Consider the following 19,097-nt stretch of genomic DNA (forward strand, 5'->3'; position numbering starts at 1 on the left):
TTTAAGAGTCATCTCCACTGCTGCCTCTGCAGTTTGGTTCATTAGTTTCCTGTGTTATTTATCAAGGACTACAGCGGCTGTAAATAGCTCTGTTTCCATGTGAAATGGAAATACCATGGAAATAAATACACGGTAACTGCAGATTGTACCATCTCGATTGATAAGAGAATGTTGAGAATGTTGTTCGGGTTTTTATTTTATAGCCTGCTGAATGCATCCTCTCCCCGTGCACTTTCAAAGAGGATCTTGTTGGAGTTGCAGTGCCCTCTGTGGGGCAACAAGAAGAGAGGTGCAGCTTACCTTTAAAGAATAGTATAAAGACGTGTGTGCTGCCAAAAATAGATTTTTTTATGATACATTTTCCCCTTTCTATTTGATGAGATGATGATCCACTACAAATGTGCACTGTGAGAAGGACACAGCACAGACATAGTGGTACCTCTACATGATTTATTGGCACAAAAGCCCATACAGTACAATATAATCGTCTTAAATCAGATTTTACTTCCGATGTGTCATGAGCAACAATTAAAGAACGTTTAAGTTAATAAAAGGCAAACAGTTAATTCAAAATAATACAAAGGACTGGTGGGTTTCTCAGTTATACACCTTTTGTGGAGTAAGAAATGTCATAACTTATTACAACATGGCCACTGTAGAGCGCTTAAGCAAGTCGTTATGGTGTTAAAAGTATGAAAAGTCATCTGAAGTAATGACTTCACTTTGAAAATCATCAGATAAAACCAGAGTTCTTAAAGCACTTTCTCATCAACTAAAAATGTGTCACTGGAGAATTATACAATTCTTCAGCAGCAGGGAAAGAAAGACAAAGAAACATTTTCAGAGGCTCTGCACTGTGGCTTCAGTGGATATCTCTATGTTGAGTGTTTCTCCTTGGCGTCGGAAGACTGTTCTTTACCAAAATGGACACCTAGAGATTAAAAAAATACATAAAATAGTCAAACACATGTTCATAATAATACACAGTACAAATAAAAACATGAGGCATTCTGAGGCTGAACATGTCAACGAGTACTGACCATCCAATGTAGCACTGGCACAGGTTTTCATGTGACGTGGCCTGCTTAATGAGAAGCTCTACTTGTGTTGGCACATCCAGCGTCTCATCATGGGAAAAGTCTCGACCTGTTAGGAACAAACTCTTGTCACGACACTAGGCATTTGCCAGAAAAATCCTTCTTTACTCCACACTTTCATCAGCAGACACCCGGGTTTAAACTACTGTGATTGTAAGGTTCTTTAGAGTTTTATCTTAATTGTACAGCAATATTGAGACACATACTATTCTCTAAATATGTTCTTTCTATAAGATTAGAGTATATACCGTTTAGGTTTCTGATTCATGTTATGACACCTGGTATATGGTGACCACATTGCACCACTGAGTGCCGTCTAATTAACGTGCAGTTGAGTTTGCTTCAGAGCTTACCTGTGAGTTTGTCTCTCACTCTGTTGATAATCTGAATGGCTTTCTTGTTGAGTGCTTCAGGTTGTACCAAACCATCTCCAACTAAAACAAACACACACACACACACACATTGGTGTAAACTATTATAAACAAACAGTGCATCTCTCCCCCAAGACTCTTTGCAGTTGAGAATAATCAAAGTGGACTAGAGTGCTGCCTTGCAGTAGCACAGCGAGTCTGGTAAAGCAACCAGAGAAAAACAGTGGGGCTGTACAACAACAATCATTGGAAAGAAAGTAAAAATAAAATGGCAACTCACTGAAGGAGTGTATGGATTCAGGCACAGTGGTCCCTGGTTTCTTGTGTGTGGTCTCCCCAAGGTCTATACCCTCTAGAGCCTCTGCAGAAGACACCACACAGTCAATGGTTTGTACACTGCCTCACATCATCAAGCAGAAAAGAGAAAGCAGCTATGGCTACAGTTCACAGGCTCACCCACTGACTGTCCCGCGGTGTACGAGTCAGTTCTGGTACGGGAACGCTTGTTGCCTTTAGTGTTTGCTGTGGGTAAAACCAGTAGGTGTGTGAGTTCTTTTAATTTAGTCCTTGGGAAAACAGACAGAGCGATCACCGCGAAGGAGTTTTGCCTGCAGTCATTTAAAGTGGCTCGGCAGCATCATGGTTTCTTTTCGTCTTCACATCAGCTCATTTATTCCCGAGTTACAGTAAGTGCTCCATAAATAAGCCACATTCTTTATATTTCATTACATAAATAGTCACTTCTTAAATGAAAAGACTGACAGTGATGGAATACTTGTTTCTCTCCGTGGTTTCATGCTGCGAAGTATTGTAACCCACATCACAGACTACTTTCAGATTAGCATCTTTCCAGATGATTAACTCGCTGAAAGGTGCTTCCATGCTGCACTGGCTTTATAAATAACAGGGACAAGACGTACATTTCTCCAGCCATGCATGTGAATCCAGATGAAGGTCGGTGTATGGTTAGTGTTTGGAGCAGGGTTGTGGTTAGACATGGACTGAAGTCTTTGCTGCTGGGAAATGATTATGGGCTTTGCGTTGTTTGTGGAGTCTGTAAGCCTTCAGCTGAACCTGTTCTGTAAATGTAAAATCTGCTGTTCTTATGACACAGGTTATTATTTGAGTCAAAATGGCTGGCATCAATTTCATTCAGCAGAACTTGATAATAGATTCATATGGACACAAAACACTGGTTTATCAATAAATGTCCTTTTTTTTTTAATGCTAAACAAATATCAGTTTTACTGAAGGATTACAAAGTCCCAACCGACATCTATTACACAAATACTCTATATATAAATGGATGGTTTTAATGATGTAAGGTGACCTTGAGTGTCACTAACGGTGCATTTTAAGTTGAATGTATTATATAGTATTAGTCTAAATATCATACCCGTGCCATTATTGGTGACTGACGCAACAATGAGGATTAACATTGGAGAAATAAACATGCATTAAAGAAAGGTAAAAAGCAGGAAGACCTAACTACATGAAGTTATGGTAGATGTGTTCGACCCCCTGTGGTTAACTTGACAACAGTGCATCCTTTTACAGTTCTTTTACAGTTGTTCAAGACAGTACAACCATTCATTCTGTAAACAGTAGTTTTAGAATCAACACAGAGTTAAATCAAATTTATGAAATATTTTTGCTGATCAAAAGTCATGGATTACAATTATTTTTTTAAACAATTCTTTGTTGAGAATTGTATTTCTTCCTCTAGGACAACTGTTCTAAATGTGTTCTGTTCACTTGAATTACACCAATGACCTTCAGTCATCTACAGAACTTCTTCAACCATTCCAAGTCATTCACATCCTTTTCCTTGCTACGTATAATATGATACCACCTTATTAGAGTGTGAAGCATGTAACTGGCGTCTGCTACGGTTTTCCATTCACTTACTGTCCATGAGCCTCCAGTTGAGCAGCGGGTCATAGACGAAGGCCTCTAGCACAGCCATGACGCTGTCCCGGTGCTCCCTCAGCACCTCCATCACTGTGTGGCAGGTGATGCGGTAATTACCGTCCAAGCCCGTCACCTGGCACACAAGCAGACACTCAACTTTACTGATGGAAACAGCAGCAGTCACAGCGACTTAAACTAAAGAGTTTGGATCAAGTTTTTTTCTATTTGTTTGTGTCATTCAAATGTCAAAAAGAAGGAGCACAGTCTAGTCTGGTGTTTTTTAAAGTTCGGTAGACGAGATGCTGCATTTTGACCAGAATCTAGAGGCTTAGATGGAATTTACTGTGTCCAGTAGAGGTATTTTTATAGCTCTATTTGGATAATTCTGATTAAAACAGCTTACAGAACTAATAAAACACTATTTAAGATTCTTTAAGCTGGCCTACACATAGAGATTCAGACACTTTTTGTTGCTGCCTACCTCCATGGCATTGGTCAACATCCTTGTCAGTCGGAATGGGATCTTTTCAGGAAACTTCTCTCTGGTCATAGCCACCTAGTCAACGATGTAATGAAACTCAAATAAATAAACAAAAAAAAATACAATGATCTGCAGAAAATGTTACAAAATCTTCTTACCTCAAAACAGTCTCCAAAGTCGATGTGAAGGATCTTCCCGCTTAACCGATCTAACATCAAGTTGGACGGATGTCTGAGAAATGGAAAATTAAGTTTGTTATTAATCTTTGACCATGTTACTGTCACTATTCCAACATTTATTTCAGAAAACAACACAAGACTTATTCGCTGATAAACTCACCTGTCACCAAGTCCGAGGATATAGCCTACCATTGACATCACAGCCAGGGAGCGGGTATAATTTGTCCTCCTGTCGAACCACACCTGCAGGAGAAATAACATGTGGTCTATGTCAGAGATATAAGAGACAATATGATGTTCAGATGCACAGCCTGTAGAAAAAAATGTGGGTTGTTTATTTCTTCTTCATGGGAGCAGGATATTTGTTACACAGGGAGAGCTTTATGTATTTGAAATGGCTGGTAATTGCTAGATGGTAAATGCCTCTGTGTTGTTGAGGGCTTAGCAGTTATAAAGATGCAACAATGACTGTATCGTACTGCTATCAACATCAGCAGATACTCAATGTTGTGATATTGGTATCGCTTTCAAATCTCTGGCAGGCTATGGAGACACTTGAGCATGTAGAACATCAGATACACAAGGTTCTTAAGGTCCTAAAAATGGATTCAATTTGCAGGTCTGATTGTGAAAGTGCTGATAAGACAGTTGGTTGAAAGTAGGACAGACAAAACAGACTATTCAGTATTTCCCTCTAATGCATTTCCTTCAATAATTGGAGACGTGAGAGACTGGACAGACAAAGTTTTCCCCTCTCTGTTGTGTTTCTCTTCATCTAATTAACATCAGTAAGCCAGCCAGGTGCAAACTTCTTAGTTTAACTAATCACTCTTCAGGATTATGTTCTGAAAAGATGAAGTAAAAATCCTCCTCTGTGCTAAAAAGAGTAAACAAGCAGAGCATCTCACTTCAGAGCTGGGGCTCTTGAGCCACAGAAGCTTGGACAGGTCGTCTCCAGCCGTGTTGTTGACGGCATGCTCAAACACTTCAACCTTCTCCATCAGTGTCAGGTGATCGTAGTCTGGCGCCATCTGAAACACATGATCATAAGAACAGGAGTGAATTTTACATTTCATACAGAAAAGAAAACCAGATTTTATTGATACACAAAAACATTTAAAGGCATATTTTAAGATACTGGATGTAAACCGTCGGTCTCATAACAGTAATCTGTAAGCTGCTCGACAGAGTTCCTTGCAAAAAAGTTCCCTCTATGGAGAACTGAACATGTTCAGAATGATGCTATACCTTTAATTACCTGTTACGTTTTGGGTTTAAAAAGAAACACCTTGACATACACTCTAAGACTACAATTTATCATTGTCTCACACATGTATTGTCCTCATCCTTTATCCGAAACTGATTAATGGCCTGACTGATTGAGTAGTCAGTGTAATATCTCTCAGTTTGGAGTCTTAAACTGAGTGTAACACATCATTAATAACTCAAACATCATTCGCAAATGGCATTTGCACACAGAATTATGCACCAAATGTTTATTTGCACAGAGCTTGTTTTAAAAAGGTTTAACAAAGTAATGGCCTGTCACTGCTGTGACATGTCAGTATTTGTCTTCTTACAGCCTGACAAAGTTGTTCTTTCTGACTGAATTATGTCATGGCTGCACATGATGTCATTGTCATATTTTGTACCAGTCAGACTCAAATTTTAGCCCTGATTTTGAGTAAGAAAGATCACCTATTTACTGCATCTCTGTTCTCCTTTGCCTAACTGAGCAATCCATTGCCTGGTATACTGTACGTATGTACTTAACATGAGGCAATTCAGGTCCTGTGAATGTGTTTTCATTAAAAAAAACTGACTGTCAGTCATCAATATAATTACTGGAAACAGATGCTTCCTCAGCTTTGATAAACAGTAAATGACATGCAAACATATAAGCTCATTTACATATAAATATGCACCTAATAAGACAACAATGTTAAAATCCAACCTGGGAATAGGATTGTTTTTAAACAAAAATGTTGATATTAAATTAGTTAACAGATAGGAAAAAAAAAAAACATCATTACTATTATTAACATGAAGGAAGCAGAAACGTTACGAAACTCCTCACCCGTAGCATGATGCGATGTTCAATGTTGAGCAAGATCTTTTTCTTCTCTCGGTAGTCTCTGATGAGGGCATGCAGGGTATCACAGTGGGGCACCCAACCAATCAGGCCTGAGTTGGTGGACAGGGGGATCACTGCATATCGCTGAATGCTGTGAAACAAAGATGCACAACAGAGATAAACACAAAAATAATTCTGGTCAAGATTAGAAGATTGTGTGTCCGTGTGTGCGCACATGCACATACACGTGAGTGACCGTAACTGTAGGTCTACCTGAGGTTCTTGCGCAAGGACGCAGGGTCATTGGCCAGCAGTGTGTTGACTAAACCAAAGAGCTGCATCACTCTCTCATCCTGCCTCAGGTCCTCGTGGCCCTTCAACAGAAACATGAATTCGTGGCCATTGCTACCTGCAAGGGGTGCCAAAAACACAACAGTGAATCGCACAAAAGGGTTAAGGCATTATGACTGGATTTCTGTTTTCTGTGGTATGCCCCCCCACCCATCTGTTGTTTTACACCTGCATCTCCATTACAATCTCCTGAAGCAATGTCTATCAAGTTTGAGCAGAAAGTTAAAGATTTCACATGAACCATATCATTCATGAGGCTGCCTTTGTCCCAATAATTTCTCACTTCATTAAGTTTATGGTCAGTCACTGACTTCAGATGACTCATGAAAACAAAGGATATGAGGGGCTTTGGTAAGGCGACAAGAGAACGGAAGCCTTTGGATTTGTCATTTAGCTAACTGTTCCAACATCCTATACTGTCCTGATATACTCAACAAACAACAGTTATTTCACCATCACTGCAACTATCATAAATAACATCCTTAATGGTGTTAACTGATACTTCTAGTGGCGGTTGTAAAACAAAGTCCTGTTCTTTCTGCAGTCTTCTCCCAATGCCAGCCCCACTGAACAATGTGTTGATCGTAGATTGGGGGACAGAGCACTGACAGTAAATCTAAGTGGCCTGTGGTGGAGTGACAGGTTATAATCTAAAGTCTTGCTCCAGAGGTTAGCTGATATATTGGCCATCATCTTTTACACAGTATGATGTGTAACACTTATGGGATACATCAGAGCAAGGTATCATGTTGGCCAGTGGAAAAGTGTGAATTAGAGTGAATCATTTGTGATTGACATTCTGAGGATCTTGCTTCAAGACAGGAGACTTTCTCATGCTGAGCCACTGCTGAAGCACTTTGCTGTTATATTTCAAATGATGCAGCATCAGGATAAATTGTCAGAGTTATTTATTGTATATGAAAGAGTGCCAGTGAGAACTGTAGGGAGGGATCCTGACAAATTGATCTGTGCTTGCATGCATTATTTATCCTGAGAAAGAAAATAAAGACAAACATTGTACTTCTTTGGTACATGCCTGGTCATTCTGCCATCCTCTGTGGTGTTTGGGTTTCTTTTTCTATTAGGCTTATCACTGTCGAGCTCATTCTTCAGTTCATAAGAAAGATTTTGATTCTGGTTTATTATCCACATGCAGAACTTAGCCATGAGTGATGAATTCAAAGTAACGTGTGGCCTTGGAGCAGTTTGTGGGGTGGGTGAAAATGTTATTAATATTGAATTTTCTCTAATGTGATAACCCATGCCTGCTGAAAGCATACGACTAGAAACTTTCTTTAATCTATTTTCCTAATATATTGGGTTCAGCTGCAAGGCCTGTGCAATTTTCTCCTAATCTTACCCATGATGGTGAGCTTGCGTGGGCGCTGTTTGGAGGTGATGACCTGCAGGGAGGGAGCGATGGACTGGATGCGGATGATAGGCTGGTTGGGGTCATAAGTGCCTGGTACGGCCAGCTCCAGGTCTCGGCACATAAGCAGCTTGGGAGACACATATTGTAGCTCCAGGGAAGTCAGCTGCATGCAAAGTGGATGAGGTAGGGTTATAACACAGAAACAGAGAGACAGTTTTTAGACTGACATAACAGCTCCTGCCAACAGTGCCTAGGGCAATATGCACTGGCTAATATTCATGCTCAGGTCTTAGCAGGCTAGAGTTTTTAATACAAACATTTCACATTCTTTGTGTGCATCAATAAATACATTCACTGCTTGTCTACAGTCATTAATCAGTGAAGGTAACACGTTTAAATTTTGACCATGGTAGACTATTTAAAGGATTTTATTGTTAAACAACACCGTGCTCTGAATCTGCTGTTGGGATGAATGTGTCCTGTAGAGAGTTTATTTCTTTGTTACTGCCCTCTGGGACAGTATTTGCATTGCTCCCCAGCATGTTATTATACTTCTGTGTATTTCATGCTGCTTATTGTAATGTCACAGCGGGGAGCATCCCCCAGAAGCAGGACCCTGCCACAATGTCAAATAATATTATCATCTCCATTTGCTATGGGGAGAGTGAGTGCTCCTTACAGAACTGTTTTTAATGCCATTGTTCAACAATCCGATGGTAGCTGTGAGAGAAGGCATCTATCAGCCTAATTTCATCTTCAGTCAGGAAGCAACAAAATGTGGTGTTGGTACATTTTAAATCCATGATGCTGGGCCACAGACTCTGTACACCCTGTATACTGTAAGTACTTGCCGCCACAAGGAGTACACTGGATGTGGCCCCACTGTGATTGGGATCAATTTAGAGTGTGGAATTAACAATGAGCAATGGGGATTGGGTACCCTCATGGGTACCCCAGCCCTGGACCTGGCGGGGAAATGAACCGGCAACCGCTAGGTCACAAGCCAGGTTCTCTTTCAGCTATGGGCTACCCATGTGCAACATACAACAATGAACAAAGGACTTTGCTTATTTATTATTAGCAACTGACAAGATGTTGAAATCTTTTAAGGAGGTTAAGTGCTTTTTAAAGTAATTGTTCTTCAACTGTCCTGGGTTAAGTGGGTTTTGGGAGATGTGGACAGATACACAGACTAAAAAGGAAAGCACAATTTGTGTCACTGTCAAATAAAAGCCTTGCTTAAATGCCAAATATGAAATTTCTGCCACATTCAAAACATTACAAATAAGCCTAGTCTGATGACATTGGGAGCTTTTGCTCACTTCCTGATTAAGGGAGTCTTTTCCTGAGGTTGCACTGTATCCCAGCTTTTTTGAGTAACTTGCATATGCAACACAACAATCAGCTGTTTTTAAAAACTGTGACACCGACAGGCTGACTGTCTCCTTCTCTGCGCCTCACATCAGCTGTCACCACTGCTGCAGTAGTTCTCAGCTTCATTGAACAGGATGACGGTTACTTCATTTGTTGCATATGTGACAAACTCAACAAGTAAAATCACTCAAGTGTTTCTGTTCCATTTCCATTAAATTTTTTCAACAAGGCATTTTTCATGAAATATTTGCAGGACCAGCAGAAGCAATGAAGTTTCACGATGAAGAGTCCTGGCATTTTATTGACCATGGGGCAGCATTAAGAGTGTTTAAAGGTTTATAATTCATTTTCGAATTATAAATCATTTCAATTTTGAAAAGCAAACCCTTTGTTAAACAACAGCAGCTTTCTCCTAGCTTTTGAGTTTATAGGCCAATTATTATGTATTAAGTATCTTCAAATAACTGATTTTGAAATAATTGTATTTTGGATTACCCAGTCAGCAGATCAAAGACAAAGTAAGGACGTCAAAAACTAAAAATATCAAACCTGAGGAAATTGTAATGACATAGACGTGCAGAACTGGTGGAATGTCGGCTTTAATTTCCCCAGAAGCCGTAATAGATGAGCTGCTTCAATGGAGTATTTTCATTCATTCATTCATACATTCTACATTAGTTAGTGTAGTTTAAATTCTCTGGTACAGGTTGTTGTCTCTTTAGCCCTGTTAACACCTCCATTAACATGCTTGTTGGATGATTCAATCACAAGCAAACAGCTTTAAGAACAAGTTATAATGATTCCATGGTGATCTTTGTTCTTCTGGTTAAGATAGCGTGCTAATAATTCCCTGTAATCATATATTTACAGTGCATCTTACCCATACAGTTTTCATACCTGCATTTGATGGTAGTGTTACTCTAAGGTGTTTAATTCAGTGCAGTGGCTTCATAGTTATGCTCACCTGTGGCAGCTGTTTGGAGATGCGTCTGAACACATGGTAGTAGAGGTCCCAGGCCTGGGTCAGATCTTTCACATTTCCAGACCGCATGTACTTTCTGCACCAGTCCTGAGCCTCCATTAAGTCTCTGCCATAAGCCTGTCATCCAAAGTAACACAGACACAATTGTGTGATTCTATTAAACAATTCAAAGTTATCTTCTTTTCTTTTTTTACATTTTATACATCCTAGTATAAAATATGTCAAACAGTGTTTTGCACTTGTTGTAGAGCTGTGTGCGACACATTTCCACAGCCCCTCCTTGCCACACTGTTGTTCTCACTCTTTCTATCTCTATTAGAAACACATTGACATGGGACCCATCCATTATAGTTAGACTACCTACTATCAGGAATGACAGAAGAAAACCTGCTGTATTGGTGGCCAAGTGAACCGTTAACCACATTTAGTTTTAACAGTCCTCGGCACGCAGGCAGAACTCAACATAACACCAGTAGTTTCCACTTAAGTTCAACTGCATTCCTGCAAAGGGCAGACACTTTTAAGCACACAGTGAGAACTCTGCATGCCTCTGACCCTCGTGTGACTATACAGGAAACAGTCCTGTGTTCATAATCCACAATTTGTAGTGACAAAAAGCCACAGCTTAATTCAAGATGTTGCACTATACAAGACTAAACTCTAAATTCAACCCCAGTCTAAATTGATACACACCTGGTTAAAAGAGGTCTCTTTGAGTGTCTGTGGTCCCCTTTCCATCATGGCATGTAGAGGCTCCAGCACAGCAAACATACCCTTGACATTACGCTCACCAAAGTAAAGACGTGATGCCTCTTCAAGGCCCTCGTGCCACATTTCATGCCATAAGATGGCCACTCGGATGAGCTCCTCGCTCACCTGGATGAGGGAAAACAAATACGGCTATGTCAGACTTTGCGCTTACATTTTATGTGTTAGAACAAATCTGCATTGCTTTTCTAGTATTGGTAAAGCAAAAATTATTTAAATATCTCTACCATCATGGCTTGCTGAACCAAGGTATTGCAGTGTTCACACATGTTCTTCAGGATTTTGTTAGCAGCATTGTGTCGCGCTGTGGTGGTGGACTTCGAAGCCACAGTCAGCGGGTAGATCAAAGCCTGGAGGTGAACAGAGAACAATCCAGTAATCGTCACTGTTGGTACCGCCAATTTTATAGTTACCAGTACAATTACAACCATTGGGTTTGGTTCTGTTTTATAGTGTGAAACAACATTTGCAGAAGCGTGAGCAGATGTACCTGGGGATGATATCGTCCAATGTCTGTTAGCAGCTGGTGGATGAGGCGTCCCACCAGAGCTCGAGGGGTATCAATTCGAGCTATGAGCTGAGGGATGACCTGTACAGGCAGAGAAAATAAAATGAAAACTCATATCTGTGAAGGTTCACGGTCATCCAAGTCATCGCATCTTCACGAGTACAGATATAGGAAATGAGAATAGCTTGAGTTTGTTCTCCAAGTAATGTGAAATGTATTCTGTGAAGACTATCTTTTAGAGCTAATTAAACTATTATTGGAGACACTGAAGATTTAGCAAAAGAAAAAAGTTTTCCACAAAGTACAAACAGGGGAGAAGCATTACTGACTGTGAAATATGAATTACAGCACTGGCACAATAATTACTCAAAGCAGCAGGAACTGACGGTACAGTAATTGTTTTAACAACATTACTCTTTTATCTTAATAAAAAGGTTCTCACTTCTAGAAGAATTTAATTATCATACTAGCTTTTTTGTTTTAAAGCTAACTCTAAATGACTTGTGTGTGTGTGTTTGCATGTATTACCTGCAGCCAGGTGTCGATTTGAATGGTCTTGATGCCTTCCACCAGGGCTTCATTCACTTCAGGCCAATGACCATAGTCAAACCAAAGAGTCAGTACCCTGAATTGCAAGACATATCAAACATTTAAAACAGTAAAGATTTCTTTTTTTATGGTCTCATTAAAAATGATGAAATAGTGCAATCACAATTAACCACTAGAGGTCCTCCTAGCCCAGCATGAATGTCCATGCATTGCTGTTTGCTTGCTGGGACCACTTGTCCAGTAAGTGTTATAGTCATTTAACTCACCTGAGTGTGTCCTGCAGGTTATTGCCTCTGGACAGGGAAATAGAGCGGAAGAAACCTTGAACAGCAGGAACTGTATATAGGAGCAGTGTCTTTGAGAGGTCCTGCGGAAAGACATACTGCTTTCAGTGCATGGAAAGAAGTGATAAGCTGTGTTAAAGAGCACACTGACATGATATTTTAAAGCAAAGCAATGTGTAATTGAACCATTACTAGGGACTGCAAAGATTAAGGGATATGAAAAGTAACTACCATGTATGCCTTCTATATAAATTTGCATGTAGAGTCTAATTAGTACAATTATACAAGCTTTAAAAGAGTACATTGCTTGAGTGGGCTTAAACACAGCAAAGCCGTTACTGACTGTACTTAAAATGTATACTATAAAAATATAAAGACTGGATGGCTTGGATCAGTTGACAAGTCAAGGTTGATTATATAGCACATTAAAAATAAACTACTGTGTAGTACAATACAGAGCTACAGTGTTTTGTAAAAATAAAGGGTTAAATCTGAAAGAAAAAAAAAATAGATCAAATAAAATAAGAAGTGCAAATAACTTGTTTGAAAGCAATATTAAAAAAGGGAAAACTTTAAATTGAATTCAAAAATATCAATGAGAAGAGAAGACCTGATGTGAGACAGAAGACCTTTCCACAGCATAGAGGCAGAAAAGAAGAAAGCCCTGTCAACTTGGACTTTTAAATGAGTGGTGTTCAGTTTAGCAGTGTTAGGAGAAAAGAGAGCTGAACAACCACTCTGACTCTCACCTCATTGACCTTTTTCTGGCCCGGTGAGGGCAAAGGGCTGTGGTCAGTGCTGTCGACCTCACTGTCACTGTTGCTGGCTTCACTATTAGCACTGGCGCCACTGGCGTGTCGCAGTTTCTTCTTGTCATCGCGTCCTTGGTTCTGGTGTTTGTAGTGAAGCACCGCCTCGAAATTCATCACCGCCCACGCATGCCAGGCCTGCCGAAGGATGGTACAAACAGCATGGTGATGAAATGAATCCTACGTTTGTTCATGATGCAATTTTCCAGTTTACAAAGGCACAGATATGGCTACCAGGCCATGACTGCGTATTTTTCTGATCCAAACATATGACTTTAATGTGAAAGACTCAAAGCTGAAGGGATTGCTAAGGGTGGATGGGAAGAGGGGTAGTTGGACACAGTCACATTGCTGGCAAGAAAAATAAAATACTCTCAGCTGTTCCATCACCTCATTTTCATTCTGAAGAAGGACCACAGTATAAAGAGCAAAATAAAGGAGCTGTGCACAAGACCAAAAAAGATACAAATAGTCACACGGCATGTTTAGGTAAATGGTAATAAAATGGGGTCTCGAGTTCTCCTTATGACACATCAATGCCAGGGACACCCTGTGCCGACACAGCTGGGATTTTACTGGGACCAGAGAGAAGAGGTCAAGGGTGAAAGGTTACAGTTGAAAGAGAGGAACTGACCTTGTACCAGTTGCGGTCATGCTCAGTAGAATGGCTGTAATACTGCAAAACCTTGGGGATGGTGCTCTCGTTGATTCCCTGAAGACTTAGTTGCCACTCGCCCAACTTCAGGAAACATCTACAAGAAGGAAAAGGAGATATAGTAAAGTAAAGGGTGACATTTTTATCTAATATTACGACTGAACTGCTACATTGCTACTTTTCTTAGAACCTTTAAACTTCATGGGGAAAACTTGGCAAACATGGCGTTGCAAAAATAGTACGCAGACTTTTGATAATGAGAATGTCCACACTTTCTAAATCACTATTCAGCCTGAATGCCTGCTATTGCACCACTTAGGTTTGTTTTGAGTACAATCCCCTGCGAGAAGTGTTAAGATCACTATATTAGTGATCTAAACACATCAAGCAGCTAGCTTGGTATTTTCTGCACAGACATGACAGCAAAAGTTAGGAGAGAAGCATTTATCAATTCAATTTTAACATGCAACTGCTGTAACATTGGATGTTTTCCATAAAGCAGATTAGTCAGATGAAGACTTGACACGCCTAGAAGTTTCTAGCGGTACACGTCTTTCATAAACCTTACCAACTGAAACTTTGAGCCAAAATGGATATAATGCCCAAGTGTCCTGTATTTAACAATTGCTGCCACTGTTCAACATAAAGCTGCTCTGTGAAAGTCACATAGTCATACTTCCACTGCTACACTGGAAACACTAAAAGTACCATGGTTGTACTCAGAAAAAAAGAACGCTTCAAGTTCTGGAGACAGTAAAAGTTAGTGTAGCCACAAGTCATTCATTCAATTCTATTGGTCACACAGAAGCACTGAATTGACAACCAATGACGTGACTTTGTGACTACCTTAATAAGAGGAAAACTATTCCAAGCCACACATAAAATCATTATGAGTTTATAATCATTCTCATATTTTCTGAACTTACAAAGAATTGGTTGTTATATACAGTTAGAAGACTTGAAAATCATTCCAACATTTAAGCCACAACAGCAGGGTATATTTTTTTTGTCTGATTAAAGATTCTGGAATCCCATCTGGAGAGTTTCAATTATTTAAACCACTTTTTGAACTATTTTTATTTAACTCTATCTATGGGAGCTCTATGGCATCCCATAGGATTTAACTCTATCCATCACAGAAACGCAGATGCTGAGAGGCAAATATTATTTCTAGTTGTATTTGGTGTGACCAAAGCAGACATTTCATGTACATCTGCACTGCACTGAGAAACTGAAAAGCACTGTATTGTTGATTGTTGATCCATCCATCAGCAGTTTGAATACTGTTTGCAGAGCATAAATAATCTTTCAAGATTACGTCATTTCCTTTGAGCGTTTTTCCATGTGAATGCACAATGTGGGTTCAGCCCGTCTAAAGCAAACATTTTCTCTAAGTGGTTAACAGGTTGAGGTTAGGGAAAGAAGCAGGAGTATGAGTGTTTGGGGACACTGGAACAACCTCTTTATTTAAACATGAGACTCCAGGCTTACGAGCAATTGCTATTGTACTAGTGAAATAACACAGAGTTCTTGAGAGAGAGTGTAGGCATCCATGTGACTGGGTGAATGTGTGTCTCTGACTGAGGGTTCCAGGTGTGCTCCATACCACATAGCCAACCTGTTTTCATGAAAGTGTGTCAGCACGTCTGGAGAGAACCAGTCCTGTCTGACATTATACAGGTGTTCTCCCTAACATGCATTCCTCTAACAGCCAGAGTCACAGTCTGGAAGATGCACAAGTGAAGAAAATCCCCTTTGGCCTGTTGTCATGCACGTGTGTTGTCATGTATGATTTATGGAACGGGAGGGTGCACATTACTGGTGTATGTTTGTGCATAGGACCAGATGAGTCTACTGTATGATTTACTGTAACAGTTTGCACGTTTTGCTTGTTTTGAGGTTTTTTTTTTTTTTTAGCATGATGCAGTGCAGTCAAATACCCTCAAAAGTATTAGTTCTTTTTCCTGTGCTGGCAAGTTCGTGACACTCAATCCCGGCGGAGAAGCTGTAGATATTCACCTCAAATATTTTGATAAACCACAAGAGAACGAAAACAACTTTTATACTTTGAATTCATTCCCAGCACCTTTGGGACATTCTAAACTTTCCATTTTGTAATTCTCTGAATTGGCATCTGAAAACACATGATAATTATTTAAATGTCTTGTTTTTTTTCTTCTCAACAATCTGGTGTTTTGTTGAAAACCTTTTGAGCAGACTCCAAGCTGCATTTTTTTCTCACGGTGATGTAAGATTATATTTCAGGAAAGCTGATTAAGATCCCACTGATTCCACCCAGTGGGAAAGGAGACACACCTGGTGAAACCTGCACGCATTGTGCCATGTGATGAGTAGATTGTATGGGGAAAAGTGCCAAGAAGGATTATTTTATTACGTAGTCTGGGGTGAGACTTTCAGACAACCTGGCCAGCTTTGAAAAATACCACATGATGCCAAGGGACTAATAAAAGGTGTTATGACAGATTGAGTCGTGATCATGGAATAGAAGCAGGCTGCACTGTATATGACCCTGTGTGTTTAGAACATGAGGGCAAAAAAATACATGAGGTTACTTTTTCCTTAGTTTATATTTTGTTTTTTGAAGGTCGAAAAAGTATTTCAACACCACTGAACCACAACTAAACACATTATACACTGGCACTGCCTTTGGGGAATTGGACTAAGTGTTGATAAATTTCATTTCAACAGCTAAAGTTCACCAATAACCAATATGCCATGAAATCTGTTGGATGTGTGCTTTCATCTGAGGAGATAGAACAGGAATGTTCTTGGAGCATGTGATCACTAAAGTGCATCATCTCAGTATTATAGTTTTTTTAGTAAATGATAATTGCCTACAAGGAACTTATCTCATATTCAGAATCAAGCTTAACTCAACATTTAAGAATGTATATATTTTACATGTAAAAATACCCATTTGTAGTAGTGAGTCAGTAGTGACTCAGGAGCGAGTCAAGACTTAGCATCATCACATTTAGCTTCACTGAATCTATTTTTGTCTGAAATCTTTTTCAGGTTTCTTGCTTCTGTTCAAATGACTCATTAAAATAAATTGCCCGGTTTCTGGAGACAATTTGAATCCTCTGAGGGAAGTCATTATCTTATAATTCTTGTCTTGCTCAGTGTTAAGCCCATTCAGGAAGCAAGTCTGTAGTTTTGCATTAAGTTTTCCAGGCTCACATTCCACCTGAAGAGCCTCGATGTGGGAGGTCTGGTCTTCAGAGAATGCTACCGTGCTTTTGGCAAAAATGCGGCCAGAAAAACAAACTGAAGATGATCATCACATTGACGTTATTTATATATTTACAAAAGATCTCTTACCATAAGACTGCAAATGAACATGCTTTTTTTACAATATGTATCATGTTGTGATCACGTGTCCATATAATTTTATTCCGTTTATCAAACTCTGCTTCTACAATGGATTTTACTTACATCATATATTTTGTTCAGATATTATTTAGTTTTGTAGGATATAGTACATTAAAACTTTGGCCTCCAATCCTTAAGTCAGGGATTAAGGTTTGTAAGTGTCTTGACATTTACCAATAAAATATTGCATTAAAAATTAGCTTTGAACTCAATGGACCTTTGATAGAGATTACAAAATGTTTTAGGGGTGTGGGGCATTGGATCAAAGTTACTTACATTAGAGTTTTTATTTGTGTAGCAGCAAAATTATTTTATAGTTTATTGTATTTTGGAATTTATTTCAATCAAATTGTAGAAAATGTCGTCTTAAACTGAATCAGCCAATTGTGCCTTTACTTAAGTTACCACTTCACAAAATGACTCATAATAGTTGTAATGACAGCAAAGACATTTAAGAAAAAATTATAGTGTATTTTGTCTAATCAGTTAATTTGACTCAAAGTAGATGTTCCCTTTAAGTGTTCTTGTGAATACAGATCCCACAGACAAAATAACCAACCGTAAGACTGTTAACTGCTATTAGCAGAGGCATAATTCAACAACAACAATAATAATAATGCATGTAGATATTTCATATCTATCACAATCCAACCTTAATATGTATGTAATCATAGTAGGGTAAATATAAGTGAAGGCAATACCAGTAACAATAGCTCCATTATTTTTCATGACAGTGGGACGGTGAGCCCGCATGCACAATAAACCCCGACACCGAAGCAGCTAAACGGAGTCAAGCCATCATTCATTTTATTGTTCCCACCTGTGCTTTTCCTATGATGACATGTCAAATCATCCTCTGTGAAACAAGCTTGTTATATGACAAACTGCTGCTACTGTGCTTCCAGAGAGGAGAGACAGACCTTGCCATTAGTTTGTGGACCTCCTGCTTGTGCTGTTGGTCCTCAGCTGCTATGGCGTGCTGGGCTTGCTGCTGCATCCCTTGCACAAAGTGCTGCATATGCTGGAAGGCATCGATCTGGAGAGGTACAACAAACGACTGTCAATGGCAGGTAAAGGCTTAGTGTCAGTCAGTGAAAATGTTTAATCTGTGGTGCTGTCACTCAAACTGAGGAAGGTGATATGGCATTAGTTTGCAACAGAGCTTATCTGACAACAATGCATCAGAAAACCTTTTTCTAAGACTTGGCCTGTATTTGTATAGTCATCCTCTGACACAGAGGTCATTGTGGTGAGCTCATCTATTGTCAAGACCTTACTGATTCTGAGTAATGCAGGGCTGCACAAAAACACCAGTTTGGTCGACTATGATGTAGACATGTCTGTACTACATGCAGTGCTCCAATATATTGGGCAGATTTACTGTTATTAACATGACAAACGATCTAGACCGTATCGCTTTCATTTAAATCTCAATCCAAATGATGACCCACTGACACCCAGTGTTCACTCAATAGCACTGACATTCTGGCAATTGTAGCAATACACAAGAAACAATGGATTGGTCCTTTCCTGTAAGTACATGTCTGTGTGTTGCGTACATGTTTGTGTGTTTAAATTCTGATATAAACATCTGTGCAGCTGGCAATGACAAAAGCAGTGCTTACACTCACACTTACCTCAGTCCCCTAATGAGACCTGCACTCTGGAACATTATTCAACACCTGGTAATAAATGTGGGGGTGTTTATGCAAGTCTGGGGGATGTATGTGCTGTATGGTTGTGTGTGTGTGTTTGTGTGTGTGTGTGTGTGTGTGTGTGCATGCGTGTAGGTGACTGGGAAGTGGGGGAGTCGCTAAGGTCTCTGGTGACGTGAACACAAAGCGTAAAAACTGCTAGTACAATGTTAGGTCATCAGTGCAGAGAGTTGACATGTGTCCATGCTGAGTACACAGGACCACAGAGAGAAGACACTGTTCTA

The 19,097-nt window shown here is 39.6% G+C and overlaps 1 protein-coding gene across 2 annotated transcripts in view; it reads right to left on the bottom strand.

Moving 5' to 3' along the window:
• Positions 1-436: 436 nt before the first annotated feature.
• Positions 437-19,097, bottom strand: part of mtor (mechanistic target of rapamycin kinase) — a 76,737-nt gene continuing 58,076 nt past the window's right edge. Inside the window, exons 37-58 of one of the 2 annotated variants that reach the window (XM_058642046.1) lie at positions 18,079-18,194; positions 13,745-13,862; positions 13,051-13,248; positions 12,284-12,384; positions 11,997-12,093; positions 11,451-11,549; positions 11,188-11,310; positions 10,886-11,068; positions 10,175-10,309; positions 7,825-7,999; positions 6,387-6,522; positions 6,117-6,264; positions 4,948-5,070; positions 4,200-4,282; positions 4,019-4,091; positions 3,861-3,935; positions 3,377-3,512; positions 1,925-1,990; positions 1,749-1,829; positions 1,451-1,531; positions 1,041-1,146; positions 437-931 (exon numbers count right to left, since the gene is read on the bottom strand). In XM_058642046.1, the coding sequence (XP_058498029.1) occupies positions 916-931; positions 1,041-1,146; positions 1,451-1,531; positions 1,749-1,829; positions 1,925-1,990; positions 3,377-3,512; positions 3,861-3,935; positions 4,019-4,091; positions 4,200-4,282; positions 4,948-5,070; positions 6,117-6,264; positions 6,387-6,522; positions 7,825-7,999; positions 10,175-10,309; positions 10,886-11,068; positions 11,188-11,310; positions 11,451-11,549; positions 11,997-12,093; positions 12,284-12,384; positions 13,051-13,248; positions 13,745-13,862; positions 18,079-18,194 (2,469 nt within the window). In that variant the 3' untranslated portion in view covers positions 437-915. The remainder of the gene's footprint in view (positions 932-1,040; positions 1,147-1,450; positions 1,532-1,748; positions 1,830-1,924; positions 1,991-3,376; positions 3,513-3,860; positions 3,936-4,018; positions 4,092-4,199; positions 4,283-4,947; positions 5,071-6,116; positions 6,265-6,386; positions 6,523-7,824; positions 8,000-10,174; positions 10,310-10,885; positions 11,069-11,187; positions 11,311-11,450; positions 11,550-11,996; positions 12,094-12,283; positions 12,385-13,050; positions 13,249-13,744; positions 13,863-18,078; positions 18,195-19,097) is intronic. The other variant, XM_058642047.1, reaches the window with a different exon arrangement.

Source organism: Solea solea, chromosome 11 (genome assembly GCF_958295425.1).
Source record: "Solea solea chromosome 11, fSolSol10.1, whole genome shotgun sequence".
NCBI classification, from domain to species: domain Eukaryota; kingdom Metazoa; phylum Chordata; class Actinopteri; order Pleuronectiformes; family Soleidae; genus Solea; species Solea solea.